Consider the following 22788-nt stretch of genomic DNA (forward strand, 5'->3'; position numbering starts at 1 on the left):
AAAAGGACGTAGTCTCGAAATTGAATTAAGAATAATAAATAGAATAAAATTGAAATCATTGTTCACACAATTTATGATACTCATTGTGCAATGATGATGCTCAGAAATAATATATTTCGTGGCTTAAAATATAAAATTCGTTAAATTTGGAAGAAATATAAATTAATTAAATTTGCAAAAAAATGCAAATTTATTAAATTGTATATTTTAGTTGAAGCGAATAGAGAGTGTTTTATTTTCTTCAGCATCGTTCTTGAAGATATGTCATCGAAGTGATCCATACTTGGACGAGTGCATAAGACAGAGTGTGAATTCTTTGAAACCATATTTGAGACACGGAATACCAGCTCTTCGAATACCACCGTGTGAACCGCTTCATCTAGAAGAGATCGAGATCGATCAATCTTCCGGTCCAATCTATATTCGTGCAAGGTACAACAACGTGTCCATATACGGTGGCAGCAATTTCGTGCCAAAGAGCATCAGGTGCGTTCCTGCATTCTAATTGATATTTTGCTGTATGGTGTATTAAATTATCTACGGTATCTATAGTATATTAAATTATATATTTCGATTTTGGTATATTAAATTATATTCTATTTTAATTATCTACTTTGATTTTGGAATATTAAATTATCTTTTATTTGAATTACTTATGCCTTGGTTTTGGAATATTAAATTATTTTCTATTTGAATTAACTATTTTGACTTTGGTATATTAAATTATCTTCTATTTAAATTACCTATACTTTGATTTTGGAATATTAAATTATCTTCTATTTGAATTACCTATACTTTAATTTTGGAATATTAAATTGTTTTCTATTTAAATTACTTATGCCTTGATTTTGGAATATTAAATTATCTTCTATTTGGATTAACTATTTTGACTTTGGTATATTAAATTATCTTCTATTTAAATTACCTATATTTTGATTTTGGAATATTAAATTATCTTCTATTTGAATTACTTATACCTTGATTTTGGAATATTAAATTATCTTCTATTTGAATTACTTATGCCTTGATTTTGGAATATTAAATTATCTTCTATTTGAATTAACTATTTTGACTTTGGTATATTAAATTATCTTCTATTTGAATTACCTATACTTTGATTTTGCAATATTAAGTTATCTTCTATTTGAATTACCTATACTTTCATTTTGGAATATTAAATTATCTTCTATATGAACTACCTACTTTGATTTTGGAATACTAAATTATCCTCTATTTGAATTACCTATTTTAAGTTTGGTACATTAAAACATCTATTTTGATTTTCTACTACGACAAATTATCTATACATTTCTATTTCTCCTTTCCATTTTCATTTCTATATTTATTACTATTACTATTTAACACGATACTCTTTCAGCAGAAGGGAAATTCCAAATTTATTTAAAAAATTTGTAATTAATCAATTTGAGCCTACTTCACAGGAAATGCTAATCTTTCTTCATCAGGGTCGACCTGGAAAAGAATCTTATCAGACTGATGCTCTACATCCCACGGCTAGAAATGGTGGCGAATTACATAATGGATGGCAGGATCATGATGTTACCCATCACAGGAAACGGCCTAGGACACGGAAACTTCACTGACATCGACGCCATCGTCACCCTGCAGCTGGGACGCTACCAAAACGAGGCAACAGGGTTGATTCACCAGGCGGTGGGTGACATCTACGTGGATTTCGATATAGGTTATGCCACTGTGCATCTGGACAATCTCTTCGACGGTGACGAAACGCTTGCCGGTGCCATGAATCTCTTCTTGAACGATAACTGGAACAGCGTGATAGCGGAAATCAGACCCAAGTTGGAGGAAACTATAGCCACTCTGGTCAGAGACTTCACGAACACCATCTTCTCAGTATTTCCTGAGGATGTGCTATTACCACCATGAAATGCTACTTTTATCGCCTTTTTGTATATAAAATAATTTTGTAAGTTTTTACATGGTTTTTTATTTTATGTAAATGTATATGTTAAATGTGTTTATTTGGAAATTAAGAGAAAAGCTTGCAAATATTTTTGGACACCTTTCTGAACTTCGTATAGGAAACAAATTTGATGATTGAGATGATTGCTTCATTGGAATTTGAGTTATTCGTATTACTGATTAAGCGATTTTAATTTTAATAAGGGATTTTTATATATGGAACAAAAGCAGAATTTTTTGGATCATTTTCTTTTTATTTTTAGTTTAATCGTGAAAGGAATGTTTTGTTTATAGAGTCTTCTTTGCATTTCTTCTGATATTATTGTTAAAAATATGTTTAGATATTTCGAAGCTTCTTCTAGATTTTTATGAATTATTAAATTTTGCAATTAACTATATGTTATTTTGATAAAACGTATTGTATGATCAGTTTTCTTACGCGTGAACCTAAACGAAGATAACCAGATGACAGAAGTGCAAGCTGTAAAACTATGTTGCAGGGGCTATTAAAATCAGCTATATAATACTGAATGCAAATGTTTTTATATTTGTTACACGAATTTTGCAATAAACAAGGAATATTATAAAATTACTCATTTTTCACATTGCAAATTTTTACATGGTAAAATTTAGAGACTCGAAAATATTTATAACAAGATAATTAATAAAAATATTTCCTTTCAGTTGTTATATTTACCATTTTTATTAAATATTTTTGTCATCACATCAACGATATGAAAACAAGCATAAATAGTAATATTTATTACACGAATATTACAATAAACAAAGAATATTATAAAATTGTTCACTTTTCACATTGCAAATTTTTACATGACAAAATTTAGTGACTCAGAATTATTTATAATAAGATAATTAATAAAAGTAAAAATATTTCCTTTCAGTTTCTATATCCGCCATTTTTATTAAATATTTTTATCATCACAGCAAAGATATGAAAACTAGCATAAATAGTAATATTTATTACACAAATTTTGCAATAAACAAGGAATATTGTAAAATTACTCACTCTTCACATTGCAAATCTTTACATGAAAAATATTTTTATCATCACAGCAAAGATATGAAAACTAGCATAAATAGTAATATTTATTACACGAATTTTGCAATAAACAAGGAATATTGTAAAATTACTCACTCTTCACATTGCAAATCTTTACATGGCAAACTTTAGAGACTAGAAAATATTTATAATAAAATAATCAATAAAAGTAAAAATATTTCCTTTCAGTTTCTATATCCGCCATTTTTATTAAATATTTTTATCATCACATCAACGTTATGAAAACAAGCATAAATAGTATTAAATCGGAATATTAATTTTCAATCTCGTAATAACTTTTTTCAATTTGAAACTCTCAGAGGGTAATTTACATGCAGCAGGGTGAATTACGAATTATGACCCGAAACGGAGTAATCGTTTCACTATTATGATCGAAGATGAACAGTTGCACTCTCTTACAATCTTCACTGCTCGACAGTTTTCATGGTGTAATGACTCTGTTGCGAAATACACCGCGGAAAAAATTAAAGACGTTCATCAGAGGAATCAACATGCTTCTTGATGCAACTTTATGCTAGGATGGGATGCGTCTTCGATTAATAATTTACAAGACATTTGCATTAACCTTCTTTCGTTTCTGCGTTGATCATTGCAGGAATTACGATAGGAAGAATTATAATTGTGGGACTGGTTTTTCCTTTTTTCGCAATGTTCATTGTGATCTATGCATCAATTCGCTTTCGTTAATTATATAAAATTGTAGAATTAATTATCGTGATTGGAAAATTTGTTTAAGTTTAAAGATCAGAAAATTTGGGACAGTTAGAGGTAATGGAGTAATCGAAGATTAGACAATTTTTATACGAAGATAGAGAAAATTAAAAATATGAAAAGGTAAAAGATTGTTTGTTTTAGGGGTGTATATAGAATTATGGTTTATTTGAGAATATTTTGGATTGTCGGTAATTATAGTTATAGAGATACATATTAGGAGTAGTTTATTATTTATGTGTTTTATTGCAGGATATTCCTTTACTTTTACTACATTATTCACTCCCTCACGTTGCCAAAATTTATTACAGGAAATATTATGTAATCCTTGTACGCGTGGAGTGAATACAGAAATATTCGAATGACGGCCACGAAGACTATAAAAATTAATCTTAGCGAATCATCGGATGTTAAATTTAGTAGTCAAGATTTCATTTAAGTAGTTTAAAGTAGTTTAAAGGAACAAAACTCCCAAATTAAAAATTAACCAAACGAATAAAAATCCCAAATTAAAATTTAATAAGCAAACGAAACTTCCAAATTAAAAATTAACTAAATGAACCAAAATCCCAAATAAAAATTTAATAAGCAAACAAAACTCCCAAATTAAAAATTAACCAAATGAATAAAAATTCCAAATTAAAATTTAATAAGCAAACGAAACTCTTAAATTAAAAATTAACTAAAGGAACAAAACTCCGAAATTAAAAATTAACCAAGTGAATAAAAATTCCAAATTAAAAATTAACCAAATGAATAAGAATTCCAAATTAAAATTTAGTAAGCAAACGAAACACTTAAATTAAAAATTAACTAAAGGAACAAAACTCCCAAATTAAAAATTAACCAAATGAATAAAAATCCCAAATTAAAAATTAGCAAAATGAATAAAAATCCCAAATTAAAATTTAATGAGCAAACGAAACTGCCAAATTAAAAATTAATCAAACGAACCAAAATCCCATATAAAAATTTAATAAGCAAACGAAACTTCCAAATTACAAATTAATCAAACGAACCAAAATCCCATATAAAAATTTAATAAGCAAATGAAACTGCCAAATTAAAAATTAATCAAACGAACCAAAATCCCATATAAAAATTTAATAAGCAAACGAAACTTCCAAATTAAAAATTAACTAAATGAACCAAAATCCCAAATAAAAATTTAATAAGCAAACAAAACTCCCAAATTAAAAATTAACCAAATGAATAAAAATTCCAAATTAAAATTTAATAAGCAAACGAAACTCTTAAATTAAAAATTAACTAAAGGAACAAAACTCCGAAATTAAAAATTAACCAAGTGAATAAAAATTCCAAATTAAAAATTAATCAAACGAACCAAAATCCCATATAAAAATTTAGTAAGCAAACGAAACTTCCAAATTAAAAATTAACTAAAGGAACAAAACTTCCAAATTAAAAATTAACCAAATAAAGAAGCGAATACTGGTACTTTAGACGGTCAACGAGGACCCATAATATCGTATGTAACTGCCCTGTGACAGTACCGCAAGAAATCAGCCTTTAAAAGGCTTCGTACCTGGTAAAAATATAGTCACGTTCGCGAAATGCACCGGAGGCGAGTACAACGTAACGCATTCATAATTTTCCTTTGGTGGGAATTTGCACGTATTTCGGACCATTTTTGCATTCTCTGATATTTATTTCTGTAATACGTCACAATCGATAATTCAATCGATGATTCAAAACGAAATTTACAATGACTTCTGAACGCTTCTTATACAAAGTGTAACATGAGATACGTAAAAATAAATTCAGCAAAATTGGGCTCCTCGATTTCCTTTTTTCGTTTCAATTCCGAACCTGTTTTCCCTTTCTGTTTTACATTTTGTACCCTTTACCCAATCTCGAGTGATCAGTTCACGAGCAACCAGTCCGAAGAATCGAAATGGAAATGAATTACGAAATTCGTAATGCCAATTGTACTTATTCCTCGTGTAAAATAATTAAATAAAATATAAAAATAAATAAATAAATATAAATAAAATTGAATTTTCTTTTCCCTCTCTCTTTTTTAATTATATGAAATCTACGTGTTTCATTTCACATTTTAATCTTTACTTACTTTCTTCGATACCCATTTTCGTAATATCTCTAAATTTTACATAATCAGTCCGCGATTGAAATAATCCCTCATAATAAAACTCGCAATGCTAACTCTTGATTGCTTCTTATATAAAGTGTAATATAGGATGTGTATCCGATTTCTCGATTCTTTAATTGCAAGTCCATTTTCTGTTTCGTATTTTTATTATTTTTCTTCGATACTAATTTTTACAATACCTTTGAAATTTTTAATAAATTTTTTAAAATTTTAACAATCAGTTTATGACCAAAGTGATTATTCGAAATAAAATTTATAATTGCAATTTTTTGGTATTTCTCGTGCAAAGTGTGACACGGTGTTAAAATACGGTGTAATACAGTGTAATGTGATGTAAAAATTAATTTGCTGAAATTTGGTGTATTTCTTTTAGTGTATTTTCTTTTTAAAGGAAATCTATTCTTTTCAATTCGCATTTATGGAGAATTCTGTGTTTGGAGGGGAGGAAATTTACATTGGGAAGACGTATAAATTGAGTGACCCAACAGGGGGGTCAAAGAGTGTGGATGTCGACACTTGGTTTCTTGTGAGTTACAGATTGGGTAACAGCGACAAGTTCTTTCGGAATTTCTCCAAAGGCTATGAAACGTCCAACTGTTTCAAGGTGTCCAAACAACGAACAGGTTCATCATTGCTGGAATAGCTTTGTGAAATATTTACTCGAGTATCACCTACTTACATATTTCTTTGACGAAAATGGAAGACTGGATTAGCAAAGGATAATGCAACACTCTCAAATAGCTATAGCTATTTTGTTCAAATAAAATATTCACGTGATTTAAATCACATAATACATTCAAGAATAAAATTCGAAATAATTTTATATCAAAATTTATATAAATTAATATTTATTTCTTCATCAATTTTTATTAATGAATTAATAAAATGTTTTATTGTTTACAATTATTTTTCCTGATACTGTGTGAAGTCTTTGAGATTTATTTATATTTGTAATTTATTTTTAATTATTATATTTGTATTTGTAATTTATTTGTAATTATTATATTTGTATTTGTAATTTATTTGTAATTATTATATTTGTATTTGTAATTATTATATTTGTATTTGTAATTTATTTGTAATTGTTATATTTGTATTTGTAATTTATTTTCATTTGCAATCTGTAATTAATTTTCGAGGAATCTTTTTCAATGTTTTTAGAAGCTCGTTGATTAAAGAAATTATTTTTCGTCAAAATGAAGAATGTCTTGCAAAATGCAGCTTTCTTTGTCGCTCATTTCCGAGTAAATTTGTCGCGCATGCAGTGCACGATCCTCATCAAGGACCAATTCGAAAAGACAATGCCGCATTAGAAATTCATGGCCAGCTATGCAACGAACAGAAAATCGTGACTTACTGTTATCAGCCATTAATATCCACCAACAGTGACTTAAAATAAACCATAAACTTTAACATAATGGTCACTTAGCCCGAGTTTCTTCTTTAATCTCACACTAATCGACCTATTCTTAGTACAAATTTATGACACGCATAATTAAAACCTGTCTTCTAATCATCAACGTCGCAAAATTAATTAATTTTCTGAATTAACACGTTACTAAATTCGATTTACCTAGATTTTGCAATAGTAAAGGGCAAAGGAATAATAACAATTAAATTTTACGACGAGGAATAGATAATCATTAAAATATCGAAATTTGCAATAAATTTCGGAAAAATCAGAAAAATCAGAAAATGAGAAATGTATTAGTTATTGCATTTTCTCAAAAAGAATTATTAAAATTTACAGAAGTACCAAAAATTGTGAGAAATTCAAATACTAATGAAAAACTGGCGGAATTTTATAAAAATTCAATTTTCCTGCAAGAAAATCAGATTTCATACTAATAAATAAAAAGGTAATAATAATAATTGAATTTTACCACAAAGAACGATCAATCAGCGAACTATTGAAATTCTGAAAAAATTCAAAAAAGGATTACAACACAAGGGATCCTCTAATTATTAAATTTCGAAGCATGAAAAATTGTGAAAAATTCAAGAAGCGATCAAAAATATTTTCTAATTTCACAAAAATTCAAACTCCTTATCAAAAAACGAAGAAAATCGATAATTCAAGTACTTGAAATTAGTATTTAATATAACAAGTATCTTCAATTATAATGACAATTTATTACCATTTCATGAGAAATAATTTATTTCCGTTTAATTTACTTTTTCGTTAATTTCCATTGATCCTGTGGTTTTAAAGAACATCTTTCGTCATTGATGAAAATGCAACCGGGAAACAATGGCGTAGAACCAGGTGACTGAAATCACAATGAAGAGCGTGGACGGACGAAGCAAAATGGTTTCGCAATGCCAGCTGGGATTAATGTCATTAAAATGCTTGTAATAGGTCGTTTGAATGATGTAGAACTCTCGCAATGATCCGGCAAAGCGCGGTTACGCAAAGTACATCATTCATTTGGCACTGCACATACACTTTTCTGGGCCTGACTATTATGTTTCCTAGCGTTCACCGCGAATTGCGCAATGGGAGACTCTGAAAATAAAGTGTCGCCTGTAACGGGTAAATTCGATTACAAAATTGAACCACGGTGAACCTGAAACGTCAAGCGTTGCTCTAAATCTGTCTATGGTTCTTCGAGGGAACGTCAATGCATAATGGTAGCCTTGTGACAGGAACTGAAATGGTTGATTGGTGACATTACCAGGAATTAATAGAAGGTTCTCATATTTCTTTCCTTCCCTTTTTTCAATATTTCTCTGTGTTATTTTTTATTAAAGGTATTGCAATACTGTAATGGTCTATATAAGAGAGAGGGGTTCAGACCTTTTACAGTGTGTAATTAATTTAATTGGAAATGTATGAAAAATTCATGTGAGAAAAGTAATAATTATTTCGTAGAATTCTGTCATATTTGTTAACGAATTTGTATAAAAATGTGATTAATATTTTGTTATATATGTTTCCATCAGGAAATTCATTAATATTCAAGCAGTAAAAAGAAGTAAAAATTGAAATTAATTTAGGTAGCAGCTAGCAACTCTATAAATTTGAAATCAACGAAAACAAATTTAAAAATACATGTAAATAAATAGCAAATAAATGAAAGATACAGAAAATATAAAATGAATAGATTAAGATCACAAATCAGTTAATAAACAATAATTTTCCTTCAACTTATTTTCTTGAATAATAATTAAATACAAGGAACAATTAAATGCCCAATAAATAAAATTAATAAAGTATCAAGCAAAAATGAAAAAAGATAAATAATTTTGAAACTTTCACCAAAAATTTCTCCACATATAGTACCTATAATAAAATAAAATTTTCTTGAATAATAATTAATATAACGAACAATTAAAATAATCATCATCCATCACCCTATAAATAAAATGAATAAAGTATCAAGCAAAAATGAAAAAAGATAAATAATTTTCAAACTTTCACCAAAAATTTCTCTACATATAGTATCTATAATAAAATAAGAAGATTTAGATCCTGAATCTGTTAGTAAACAATAATCCTTCTTCGAATTAATCTCTCAAATAACCTCTTAAACAAATTACAAGGTACCAAATTGAAATAAAAAATAAAAAGGAGAATAATTTGCAAGCTCTTGCCAAAAATTGGTCCCCAAAACGACGAATCAAAGCGCATCAATTCCACCTGAAAGAAATAGAAAGAGTCGAATCCGTGATGGCGTTTAAAGCCGAACAGAAGTCCTGAGAGTAGGGGAACGCTCGCATATAAGACAGAATACGAAGGGAACCCGTGTTTAGTTTACGAGAATCGATCCACCCAGCCATCACCCCGATCCCTCATCTCGATCCACATTCGCTTTCCACCTTCTCCTCCACCAATTGACCATCAAAAGCCGGCGAAAATTCCAAAAGGAAGAAACAAAATAAACCAAAAATCAGTGAATCGGTGTATCGAGACAAGCCTAAAGTCAAATAGTGTATTCTCACATCTAATACCCAAAGGGACCAAGTACCAAGGACCATTGGATACCTCGAACAGGATCTCACGTTCCAAAATTTGTAATACTTCGTCAAAAGAAAAAATAGAGAAAAATTCCGAAAAATTGAGAAAATATTCGGGAGTATTTGAAATAAATTCAGAAATATTTCGAGAAACGTAATCGAAGATTCAAAAGGACCAATCTTGCTCCAGCAGTGGGCCTCCACAGAGGTCGAAGTTCTCCAGCGATGATCCTGCAGCGTAGGATACTCTGTGCGGTGGTTGTTGGACTGTTCTCGGGAGAACTCGTGTCCTCTGACGAACAGAGCAATCCTTCGTTGAACGAGCCCGACTTCGAGATCCGTAAGCCTCTTCAGTGCCATTTTTCCGCTAACGTTGTGGTGCACACGTGTCTTCGTCTACTTTCGTGTCAACGACGACCTCGTAAAGGAAGCTTGTCGATTTCTCGAACTAGTTCAACGGTGGCAGTCGCTAAGTGACACACTGGTAGTCGAAGAGTCGAAAGATGGTGACATTTAATAATACCACGAGTGTCATTATGCAATCACTTTCCAATGTCCGATCCGTGGATGCGTTTAGATGCCGGGTCCTCGTTGAGATGCGCGAAGGTAATTGGCTCGGTAATGACATGCTTTCATGCTGGCTCTGCGTCTGATGTTTCTCCTTTTTTTTCGGATTCCGGGAGGTTTCAGGATTACGCGAGATAAGTGTCGTTCGATTAGCGAACAGCTCGATCCAACAACGGCACACGTAACCGGCTAACTCAGTGAGTTAAATTGCGTTACGAGCGAGTAATTAATCCTCGTGTTTTCCTTTTACGATCATTCAGCGTATCTGCCTTTCTCTTTGCACGCGCAGGGCAATTGTGGGAAACGATTATATCGCGGAAGCGTGTTGCGTTGCACGCGTTTCCCTTCGGTGACAAACGTTTTTCCCATTTTCCGGGCCAATTGTCTGACGCGGATGTCCGCCGAATTTTCATCATGTCCTTCGGTTATTTTCTCGCCAATTTATTATCTTGCTTCTATTGTTACTTGAAAATTGCTATTTTGGCAATTTCTGGGAAATTGGGGAGCGTCGTTTGGGAAATTTCGGTGACAGGATTTTGAGAAGTTTTGGTTATGGAGTGAATAGGTACGGGAAATAAAATTCGGAAAATTTAGAAAATCTGGGAAGCCTGGAAAATTGAAGAAATTTGGGAAAATAGAGGAAGCAGGGAAAATGGAAAATTGGGAAATTTGTAAAGATTAGAAGATTGGGAAATTTTCAGAGATAGGAAAAATAGAGGAAAATTGAAAAATTTGTAAAGATTGGAAAATTGGGAAATTTTTGTAATTAGGAAAAATAGAAGAAAACTGGGAAATTGGTGAAATTTGCAGAAATGGGAGAAATAGAGAAAAATTGGGAAATTTGTAAAGATGGGAAAATTGGGAAATTTACAAAGTTTGGGAAATTGGGAAATTTGTAAATATGGGAAAATTGGGAAATTTGCAAAGATGGGAAAATTGGGAAATGTGTAAGTATTGGAAAACTGGGAAATTTGTAAAGATTGGAAAATTGGGAAATTTGCAGAGATAGAAAAAACAGAGAAAAATTTGGAGAATTTAGAAAAATAAAATTAAGTAAATTTCGATGTTGGAATTGACAACATTTCGACTGTAAATTTCAGCATTGAAGTCGCTAATAAGAATAATAGTAAAATAAGTTAGTAACAGTAGAATTTGAAGCACTTTTTCATGGAAATTTCAAGAATTTTAAAAACCGTAGAACGTACGAATATAAATTTCAAGTTCGATTAAATTGGAATTAAAAATTGTAGAATTCTTATGAAAGAATTTAAAAAATGGTACGAACACCAGATTAAATATTTTTCTTGACATTTCCTCGATATAGCACTTTCTCTTTCTACGCATGAATCGAGCAAGAGGAAATCGCATATCTGTGGCAATCTGTCGTGGAACGAATTTTCCTGTTTCGTCGTTGCCCTGTTCGAAGGTCGAATTTTCAACCTCGTCGCGATGACGACGGATTCCTCGTCGTATTTGCAAGGCAGATTCGTGTCCTTTGTAAAGGAAAATTACCGTGTACAATGATTCTCTCAAGCAGACATAGTATTTAGAAATGTCTTCAGTTCTTTTCTTTGTTCCTTTGACAAACAGCTTCACAGCTATTCAGTGGAGCTTTGAACTCGTTTGAAACTATTCTTTGTTTATAGCACAGAAACTGCCGATGACTCAAATATCGTGTTATTTTTCTCGAGAAATTTATGCGATATATTTATACTTCTCGAGAAGTCTCCTTGATCTCGATATTAAATTATTCCAAAGGTAAATATTAGAAATCATCCTCAGGAGTATCAATTATTAATTACTCTGTGAAAATGGGTATATTATTCGTCACTATAATTATACAATATTTGAAATATAATATTTAAAAAGTATTTCTTAACAACTCTTGGAGTATCGAATATCTCACAATTATTCCACTAGTAAATACGTTCTCAAAAATTATTATTCTTTTTTAAAAATATCAACCATAATTTAAAAGAAAAACCTTAGTGTCAGGTTCATCTATGATAATCCTCGGTATTAAAATAAACCTAACCTTTACTTAACCTTCGAACCTGTCCCAAAACTATTTCAAGCATTGATCGAATCCAAACATAACCTAAACACACCCAACCTCTCAGGATACTCTGTTCAATTACTGATTATCTTCTTCACAATCCTTGACGATAACAATTCCTCCTCACAATTGTCAAAGACTATCAAAGGTCCTCTGTCAAAATTCCTATATAGTATACGGATTTTTAGGTTAGGTAGCCAAGATGAAGAATTGAAAACGTCGAGTTGTCAACCTAACCTCTTCAATCCTCTTCACAACCTTCCTCATAATCCCCAAGATCTACTTACTATCTTAATTATCACCTAACCTCGTTCCAACAAGATACCTTATCAAAATCCCTATCTAATAATAAGATCCTCATGCTACAAATGGATATGAGCAATGTAAAGCATCGATTCGTTACAAAATGGCGACGATTTGAACCTAACCTCTTCACATCTTCATAATCCTCGAGACCTACTCCCTGTCATAAGTACCACCCTAACCTCATTTCCACAAGCTACCTTATCAAAATCCCTACCCAATAACGAGTTCCTCGTATTACATAATCGAGCTGAACAATACGAAACGCCAATTTTTATCAACATAGGGTCTCCAATCCAAAATAATTCAAAAAATTTCTCGCAATTTCCAAAATTCATTAACAAAAACATCACAAAATTCTCTATTCAGCGTTTCATCAGATCACACAGGAGATCTCAACCATGCCTTCAATGATCTCCACGATCCTCCTTAAGTCCCTGCGAAAAATCGAAATCTTACACCACGTGGTACCCCCTTCGAGGCATATAAACACGTCAGCCTAATTTTCCTTTTATAAAATCATTGGATCTCCGTTTCGACGAGGAGCTAGGGGCGTCAGGTGACGGAGTGGAAGAATTCTAGACGCGGATCTCGCGTTGGTCACCGCGTCCAACGTAATGGTAGCGGGCATGGCGTAACGGCGCCCGATGGCGTGGCGAAGGTTATGTCAGAGATTGCATAACGGGCCCGTGGATCGGCAATCGGCCGGAGAAAGTGGCGGCGCGGTCGACGCTTAGAGCCGGTCTTACGATGGCGTATCCTCGAGCAGCGACACGCTCGTCCTCGCACGAATCGGACCCGCGATTCCTCGAGAGTGAAAGCGTACACGCAACCGGGCCGGTGCATCGAACGGTCCAGATTCTTCGGCTGAACGTGGACCTTGTGTGGCACGACGCCGATCATCGTCCAGCGCTTTTCAATATGGGTCTGCAGCCCAATTGGCCGATTTATCGCGCTGGCTTTGCTGCTTATGAGAAAATCGTGGATCCGTGATGGTGGCTGATGGTCAGCTGTAGATATGACGTTGTCGAGGAATTTATATCCTCTTGCCTTTCTTTTTTGAGACAAAGATGGCATTAAAGTTGGTAATATATTATTGCATTATTGTAATTTATGTTAAAAGGATATGGATAAAGTATCGGATTAAGAGTATTTTTAAGCTCAGTAGTAAAGGCGGAATGTTTTCATGTGGTAGGGGGTTTTGATAGAGGAATTCATTTTATTTATTTATTTTTTTTTTTGAGATAAAGATGAAATTAAAGTTTGTAATATATTATTGTATTATTGTAATTTATGTTAAAAGGATATGGATAAAGTATGGGATTAAGAGTATTCTTAAGCTCACAATCAGTAGTAAAGGCTGAATGTTTTCATGTGGTAGTGGGTTTTGATAGAGGAATTCATCTTATTTCTTTATTTTTGTTGGAGACAAAGATGGAATTAAATTGTATAATATATTACTGTATTATTGTAATTTATGTTAAAAGGATATGGATAAAATATGAGATTATTCTCGTGGAATTAGGAGTATTTTTAAATTCAGTAGAGAAGGTTGAATGTTTTTATGTGATAGTTGCTTTGAGACACGTATGGTATTAGTGTATAGTCAGTTATAGTATCCTTAGGATTGATATCAATCATTCTTTTGAACGGTTTTATGCAACTGGAAATTAATAGGAGAAACTGCGGGTCTGTTACGTATATCGATGCTCGTTAAATGATTGACATCATCGAATGAGAGTTTTAATTTGCTTGATTCAATTGAATAATACTGAAAAGTGTAAATACTTAGAATCCAATTGGGTTGGCTAATAAGAAGTACCCTAGTCTGTTAAATATAATCACACGTTAATTGCAATTATACTTATAATTCTCACAGAACAGCAACAAATTAAAAACCAAAATATATATTATTTAATAAAATTCATGTAACAAATAAATAACAAAATTTTATTAAATAGCATTGCATTAAAAATAATGGAAAATTATAAAATTATGATATAATTTGCTTAAAATTTATTTATTATTGGCCAACCTAGTGTAGCAGTGTGTTAATATCTAATATTAGATGCAGTGCATTTTGTAATTAATATCGTTGTACCTCATCAACAAGTTGATCACCGATTTATCAAATAAAATTAGGTTTCTAAATTAGGTTTTCGGTATTAACGCTATAATATCGGTCAGAATGCCGCACGTAATAATTCACAAGAAAATTCCACAGAAATTAGCTCTTCGTGTTCATTTAAAAGCACCTGTATTCTGCACGGTTTCTCTGTGTATCGAGGATTGATGGCACGCCATATTGCATTCATGGCACTCCACGCGTTGAACTCACTCGCAAACGTTTCCGCGTGTCTCGCATTTAGTCCCTCTAAGCGACTCTTCTGGAATTCATTAACCTACTAAGTTCCATTATTTAGAGTTTCTACTCATTTACATTTACGATCGTTTAATTTACTTCGTGTTACTTAACCGAGGTTATTAACTTCCCGTTTAAAGAAACCATCGAAGGAAATATAAATAAAAATCGCCCTAATTTTCTTTCTTGAAATTAATACGTTTAAAATAACAAAGAAATTTCTCTCGAAAATTTTAAAAATTTTACATGAATTTATTAAATATTGCAAGGCTCAAAATATCAATCTATTATGTAATACGAAATTATTATCATAAAAATAGAATAAATAAAAATAGTAGAAGTTAAGTTCCTATTTGGATAAAAATTGATATCGATTGTACTATATTTTCAGAGTTAAGTTCCTATTTGCATAAAAATTGATATCGATTGTACCATATTTTCAGAGTTAAGTTCCTTTTTGGATAAAAATTAATATCGATTGTATCATATTTCTAAAAATTGCAAAAATAAAATATCTGAAATCTTAGTTATTTTTCGTCCATTAAAACGTGAAAATAGCCAAATGCAAAAGCAGACTATAACGAGCTGATACATTTTATGGTTAACAACGTAAATTTGAAAGTCGAGGAACTATTTCACTGCTCGATTATCATTCGACGGATAAATAAATGATTTTATAGTAGAGGGAGAGTGAAGGAAAGGAAATAGTAAATTCCGGTATGAACAGGAAATCTACGAGTTCTCAGTGAGTTCTTTATGACGTAGGGAGAAAGAAAGTAGCGAAAACTGAGTGTCATAAATTTTCTCTGATATAACAGTGGTGTAATCATCGTGATTGGTTGCCATTCGACGTTTTGGGGAATTCGTTGGTAGAAACGCGGTTTCTGTGTTACAGGGAAATAAATCATACCACGTGTTTGAGCAAAATTGCATTGTAAAATAGTCAGGAATGATTTGAACACAGGAAGTCGTTTCTTGATGAAGTTTATTGTTATTTTTCTATGGTGTTATGTATCTTCGAAATTATACTGTGTATTCGTGTGTCTACATTTTATATATTTTTGTTTCTGCTCGATACTGAACTGTGTCTTACTGTTACATCATCAATTCACGTGGAGTGATTTATTTCTGACTATTATTAATTCGCATTCATTTTTTTCCTAGTGGAAACAGTGTGACCAATCGTAGCTTTCTCTCTTTTTAAGCAAAAAAGTATTCATTTAGTATTGTTGCAGTTTATTTAATTTAATAAGTGTAATTTACCTGGAGAATTCAATTTATTTGGAAATTAATTTAGAAAATTTAGATTATTGGAAAATTTAGTTCATTTGGAAATTAGTTTAGGGGATTTAAATTATTCAAAGATTGATTTAAAAAATTTAATTCATTTGGAAATTAGGTTAGAAAATTTAATCTATTTCAAAAACATTTTAAAAATTGTTATTTATTTGGAAATTAATTTACTAAAGTTGAAAATTATTTTGATGAAGTATTATTCTTTATTACGTAAAATTTATTGATTTGTTTTATACCTCAGGGTGTCAACAATTACTTCGAGGAGTATTTAAAAGATTCTATGAGCGTCGAATCGAATTGTGTGTCAAGATCGATCGGCTGTGAGCCGAACAGTGTTTTGCATTCTTATGAGGGAAAAGCGCATTCACTAGGGTTAACCTTGATGACAGCATGAATGATAAAGAGTAACAAAATCTTCACGAATTTGAGAAATATATCACGAGGCAGAATCACCCTGATACATTAACCATAACCTATTCCAAAATTTGGTATTCGGTTCAATTTTCTCGATTCAATTTGCATAAAGATGAGAAAAGGAAACACCATTATTTGTATCAACAAATTTGCAAATATTCATAATTTTCTTCTGTCGAAATAATTTCTCCAATTTTTCTAAGTATAGAAAAAGGATAAATAATAATTTATTAAATTTTTAGATTAAAATTTCTCTTTTAAAAGGATAAATAATTCATCCAACAGAACATTCTTCTCTGTCGTAATTCAAGGTTCATTATTTTTACAGAATTATGTCTTTTCACGTTCAGTTCATCCATTTTCTTTTTCCACCATTGTGCACTCAATGAAAAATGAACAAAGAAAGACGAGTAGATACTTTGAAAGCGTGTATAATCGTTAAACAAACGTAAAATACCGTATAATTGTAGAACGTGTAATTAACACCGAGAGTTGACACGGAAAGGGTAAAGTGTCCGAGAAATTGGACTAATTTTCCAAAGACACCGGAAGTGAGAGTGGTTGCATAAAGGTACTGGAAGTAGGAAGACGCGCGCCATGCTGGCGAACGAAGTCGCGATCGCGTGACTGAAAAATTTCATTTGCGAGTCTATGCTTTCAAAATTCTTCGTTTTTCACAGCCGAGTACATATTACCGTGCAGTAGGTCGGATCCCAAGATAGACGCGTGCTTTCAGAAGACGTTGAACCATCTGCAGCCATATTTACTAAAGGGTGAGTAGAAAACTTTCGGTCAAAAATTTCTTGCTACCAGAAATAATTAAATTTAACCAATTGCGAATTTTTTAAATCAAATTTGGATAATTATTACTACAATTATGGTAATTATTAATAATTAATTTGATTTATTATTAGAATAAAACAGTAAAAATCGTGTACCGTGTAACATTGTGTGTGGAATATTCTTACATCATAAGGGTAGGGATAGTGTATCGTGTTAAACTGTGTTGAATTATTTTTAAAGGTATTTAACCCTTTGCACTCGAGAGGTGACTCTCAGTCACCATTTAATCAGATTCCAAAGATCGACGTTAATTAATATATCAAATTTAAAATTACCCAACGATGTGTGGAATGTGAAAGAAAAATAATTCTACGTCTTAATTTGCATATGATTTCTCATTTACCATTTTAAAAATATCGTCCACTCTATGACAGAAAGTCTTCGAATTGCTATTTTTCTGTAACGAAAAAGTCGTCGAGTGCAAAGGGTTAATATTTCTTGGGAATAATATAAGATGAAGAGGTTTGGGACAGATTGTTAGAATTGTGTGATCCTCTGCAGTGATTTTTGGGAATCTTTGATCGAGGTTTGAAAAGAATTTTTAATGCTTTTTTGGGAATGATATATGCCAAAAAGATTTGGGAGGGGTCGTTAGGCTCGTGTGATAGACTTCGCAGGATTTTTTGGGAACCTTTGATCGAGATTTGGAAACAATTTTGAACCCTTTGCACTCGAGAGGTGACTCTCAGTCACCATTTAATTAGATTCCAAAGATCGACGTTAATTAATATATCAAATTTAAAATTACCCAACGATGTGTGGAATGTGGAAGAAAAATAATTCTATGTCTTAATTTGCATATGATTTCTCGTTTACCATTTTAAAAATATCGTCTACTCTATGACAGAAAGTCTTCGAATTGCTATTTTTCTGTAACGAAAAAGTCGTCGAGTGCAAAGAGTTAATTGTATATGAAAGTACTTAATGTTGAAGTGGCTCTATCACTATTGCAAATTGGTGTGAATTTGTTGTTTGAAAGGTGAAGAGTACGGTATGGAATCACTCTGGAGTGAAGGTATTTTATATAACAAGCTCATGAGCATCATCAGGCTTTAGTATTTATATAAGGTGCGAGTAATTAGTATGTGTAATTTCGTTCTGCTTAAAGACCTTATATAAACTGGCGGTTTTTCCGTTATTTAGGATGTTCAATTTTTTCCCAGTACAATAGACACGAAACGTAATAAGTTACATATAACGACCAAACGAGAGATGTTAAAAGAAAAAGCAACATGAAATTTTTGAAGATTTATTCGTCATTAAAATCGGAATCAAACAACCATTTTGCAGCGATTATTAATTCCCAACTTTCACATTTCTTTCACGAGCAATACAAATTTTATTTGCAAATAATTATTTATCTATGTCAGAAAGAATCATAATTTCAAAAAATTTTAAACATTTCAGATCTGGAATCAGAACAAGCTTCTTCGAAATTTATTAATTATTCAAATCGTCATTTTATAGTAATTTAATACAATTAATTAATTTAATATAATTTCCCTAGCTTCAAATTTTTTGGATAAGTATTAAAAATTTGTGTTAAACAATTAAATATTTATATTATACAAAAATAGGATTTCTCAAGTACATTTGAACAGAAGCTCCAAATTTTTGAAAATTTATCACTGAAAATTGGTATCATATTTCAGATATGAGTCACGGTAGCTTTATAGAAATGATTAGTTTCCAGATTTCAGATTTAAGATATCAGGCATCAGAAGTAAGAAAAATTCTGGTTAAATACCAAGGTTACGCATAATAACGATTTCTTAGGTATCCCCGAACTGGATGTGCCACCGATCGAACCGCTAATTATTCCGGAATTAGGAATGGAGAACGGCCAAGGAGCTGTTCGAGTTCGAGCTCTGTTTTCCAATATCACGGTCATAGGGGCGGGAAATTACACGATTAGCAAGACACGTATCGATGTGCAGTCTTACAGGCTAGATCTTCACTTGGCGTTCCCGAAGATCGAACTTCAAGGCAGCTACGAAGTCATAGGAAACGTGCTGCTCTTCCCCATTCAGAGCCACGGCGAGTTTTGGGCGCTTTTCGGTGAGTCGATCACATTTTTGAATATAAAATTATTGATATATATCGTACAATCACGTGTCATGCAAAAAGCTTCTTTGATTAAACATCATGATTGATCCAGAAATTTATTTCCATAAAAAGAATTTCCTAAATTTATCCTTTCAATATCGCAGAAATTTATTTTTAGAAAATATGAAAATCGTCATTTTCCAATTAAGACATCTCTATTTTGGAGAATTTTCTAAAATATCCTAGCAACTTTTTAAAAAAATTTTTATGAAATATATGGATGATCAGTTTTGAACTATTTTCGACAACTTTCTAAAATATCCTTGAACAATCATTACCATTTTTATCAACTTTTAAAACAAAATTTGTATAAAATATACGAATCTTTATTTCAGACAACTTTCTAAAATATCCTTGAACAATCCTAACCTTCCTTACCTAACTTTTTAAAAAGGTTACTACAAAATTTTCTACTGAAATATTCATGTAATTAATTCTGGAAAAATTTCTGTCTCAAATTATTCTCTAGTATTATAGTATACTCTCTTATGGAAAATTGGATGATACTAAATTACCTAAAATGCATAAAACCTCTTATTATGCAATATTATTTTAGAGAAGAGTGTCCAAAAAATTCTGCATTCCACATGATCTATAACAAAATTCCCAATTTCTGAAAAGAAGATCCTCCAAGAATCCTGTCCTCAGTAACTCCTTAAGGAAGACCCTAAGAAATCATCAAAAATTTTCTAAGTAATTTTCCATTATAGACAATCTTCAAGAAAAATGACATTTCCAAGGCAAATGTTTTAAAATCCTCCTCTGCACCAAACAAAATTTTTCTAAAAAATTCTCGTTCTCAGATAACCTTATAAAAATCCGAAAAACTAGAAATCCTGTTTTCCAGGCGACGTTGCTAATTGCAATTATACTTATAATTCTCACAGAACAGCAACAAGTTAGAAACCAAAATGCTGGAAAATTATAAAATTATGATATAATTTGCTTAAAATTTATTTAATTTTAGCCAACCTAATGTAGCAGTGTGTTAATATCAAATATTAAATGCAATGCATTTTGTAATTAATATCGTTGTTCCTCATGAACCTTATAAAGATCCGAAAAACTGGAAATCCTGTTTTCCAGGCATTGTTCTTTTTACTATATACGATCTCCAAGAAAAATGACATTTTCGAAGGAAATGTCCAAAAATCTTCAATAACCCCCACTCCTAAATTTCCCAAAAATTCTCATCTTCAGATAACCTTACAAAGATCCGAAAAATCGGAAATTTTATTTTCCAGGCGACGTTCTAGCGATCGCTCGCATCCAGGCAGCAGAGGAGGTCCGCGAGGGTGTTCGTTACCTGAAGATAGCCCGGATGCTGGTGGATTTCAGCCTTGGCAGGGCCCGATTCCGCGTGGTCGATCAGCTGAACGGCGACAACGTGATCGGCCAGGCGATGAATCAGTTCCTGAACCAGAACGCGAAGGAGATCATCGAAGAGATGAGACCAGCCGCCAGCGCTAGCATCGCGAAGCACTTCAAGGATTTCATCGGCAAAGCTTTGACCAAGGTCCCATTGAAAGTTTGGCTCCGTGACACGTAGTTCCCTGGGACCAGTCCTTTCTACGAACGTTGTCTCGAAGAAAGCCTCGCTTTTTCGTCGCTTCGCGTTTCGAACGTGGATCAAACGAATCGCGTTCAAGATGGACGTTCAACGGTGCAGCTTCTCCACGGACTAATGATTTGACGGGTTCAAATTCGTATGTATCGTACACTTCTGTGCACCTGTGGTCGCTGGTAGTCGGAAGGGATTGATAGAGTGAAATTTTATTGTAAGAATCATCGACTGTGAACGTCATTGCTGTCGAGGTGGTGCTAGGGCTGGAACTCTGGTTGTTTGAACTGGTTTGAGAATGATTCAGTGTAAATACCTCGTGTAAAAAGATTCTTTAGCTGTCAGTCTCGCGTATTTCTCTGTTTTAATTCGTCTACTCGCGGAGTTTCGCCCGCCATTTTGTCAAGCCCGCGTTTCAGGTTCAAACGACGTTCAGACAATCTCAGTAAAACTACTGTAAACCTTACTGCTTTCCATAATGTACTCGTTCATTTCAATGTGCAATGATCTCTCGCTTGACTTTTGCATTTCTCCATGATATATCGTCGTATAGGTTAGGTTATTATACACCTTCTGTGCGGAGAGTGGGACAATCGAACAACCAGGAATGTATTTGTTATTTTTTAGGTTATGGAAGACAGATTTAGGAAGAATGATACTCTGCATAGAAATTTTAGTTTCATATATGGTATTACTAGAATATAACTGGATTTCATCCTCGAATAACCTGAAGCTTTATCTTCTTACCCTAACCTCAAAATTCATCCAATATTAATCAAACACTAATTGAATACGAAGAAGATTTTAATTATTCTTAAATGACCATTACTATCGTCGTTAGAAAAATTCAGGGCAATATTTTAAGTGACTCGGTTTCAATAATATGCAAATAGGCCAATGTTAAATTTTTCGAATTCGGATTGAGAACCGCTGCTCGTTTCAATGTCCATTCATCACCCAAAGTAAATAGATCGCCTATTAGCAAGGAATTCTCGATTTCTGGGTGTCCAAATACGAACTCGTGGTTTCCTCAAAATTCGAAATTTCGATGAAAATAGCAGAAGGAAGGGAAAATAAAGGAATTAAGTTATCGGCCTGCTCGGGTAAATAATTTGTCACGTTTAGAACTCGCTAGATAACAGTTGAAAGGTGAATCTCGAGGTTCCAAGATAATTACATTTTCTGTGTACAACGCAAGACAGGCGTCAGGATTCTGGTGGTTTCTTGTTTACAAAGGTACGTCGATGATACGGCGTCTTTGTCAATACTAGAAGTATCTAGAAACCGTACACAGTGTACATGTTATTACTATAGAAACAGGCATTTCTCAAAATTAAATTTTTGCACATCGGATAATTGGATATTAAATAATCAAACATGTTCATGCATAAACAAACCAATTTTCTTGTACAATATTTTACGAATCGTCATCAAAAACAAAATCCCTAAAAGTTGA

The 22788-nt window shown here is 32.2% G+C and overlaps 1 protein-coding gene across 1 annotated transcript; it reads left to right on the top strand.

Moving 5' to 3' along the window:
- Positions 1-10031: 10031 nt before the first annotated feature.
- LOC108547712 (uncharacterized) lies at positions 10032-21320 on the top strand. The gene is made up of 4 exons (XM_017900337.1): positions 10032-10164; positions 17503-17595; positions 19442-19723; positions 21016-21320. Exons 1-4 carry the CDS (start codon positions 10050-10052, stop codon positions 21318-21320), a joined length of 795 nt encoding a protein of 264 aa, XP_017755826.1. The 5' UTR covers positions 10032-10049.
- The last annotated feature ends 1468 nt before the right edge of the window (positions 21321-22788 follow it).

The sequence above is a fragment of the Eufriesea mexicana genome, unplaced genomic scaffold (genome assembly GCF_001483705.2).
Source record: "Eufriesea mexicana isolate 0111107269 unplaced genomic scaffold, ASM148370v2 scaffold1140, whole genome shotgun sequence".
NCBI lineage: Eukaryota > Metazoa > Arthropoda > Insecta > Hymenoptera > Apidae > Eufriesea > Eufriesea mexicana.

What these genes read in the sequence shown, in the direction of transcription:
- LOC108547712 (XM_017900337.1), top strand. Translation starts at nt 10,050, where the DNA reads ATGATCCTGCAGCGTAGGATACTCTGTGCGGTGGTTGTTGGACTGTTC. An exon ending in GCAGCCATATTTACTAAAGG is followed by an intron (nt 17,596 to 19,441) that starts GTGAGTAGAAAA and finishes ACGATTTCTTAG; the next exon opens with GTATCCCCGAACTGGATGTG. An exon ending in CGAGTTTTGGGCGCTTTTCG is followed by an intron (nt 19,724 to 21,015) that starts GTGAGTCGATCA and finishes TTTATTTTCCAG; the next exon opens with GCGACGTTCTAGCGATCGCT.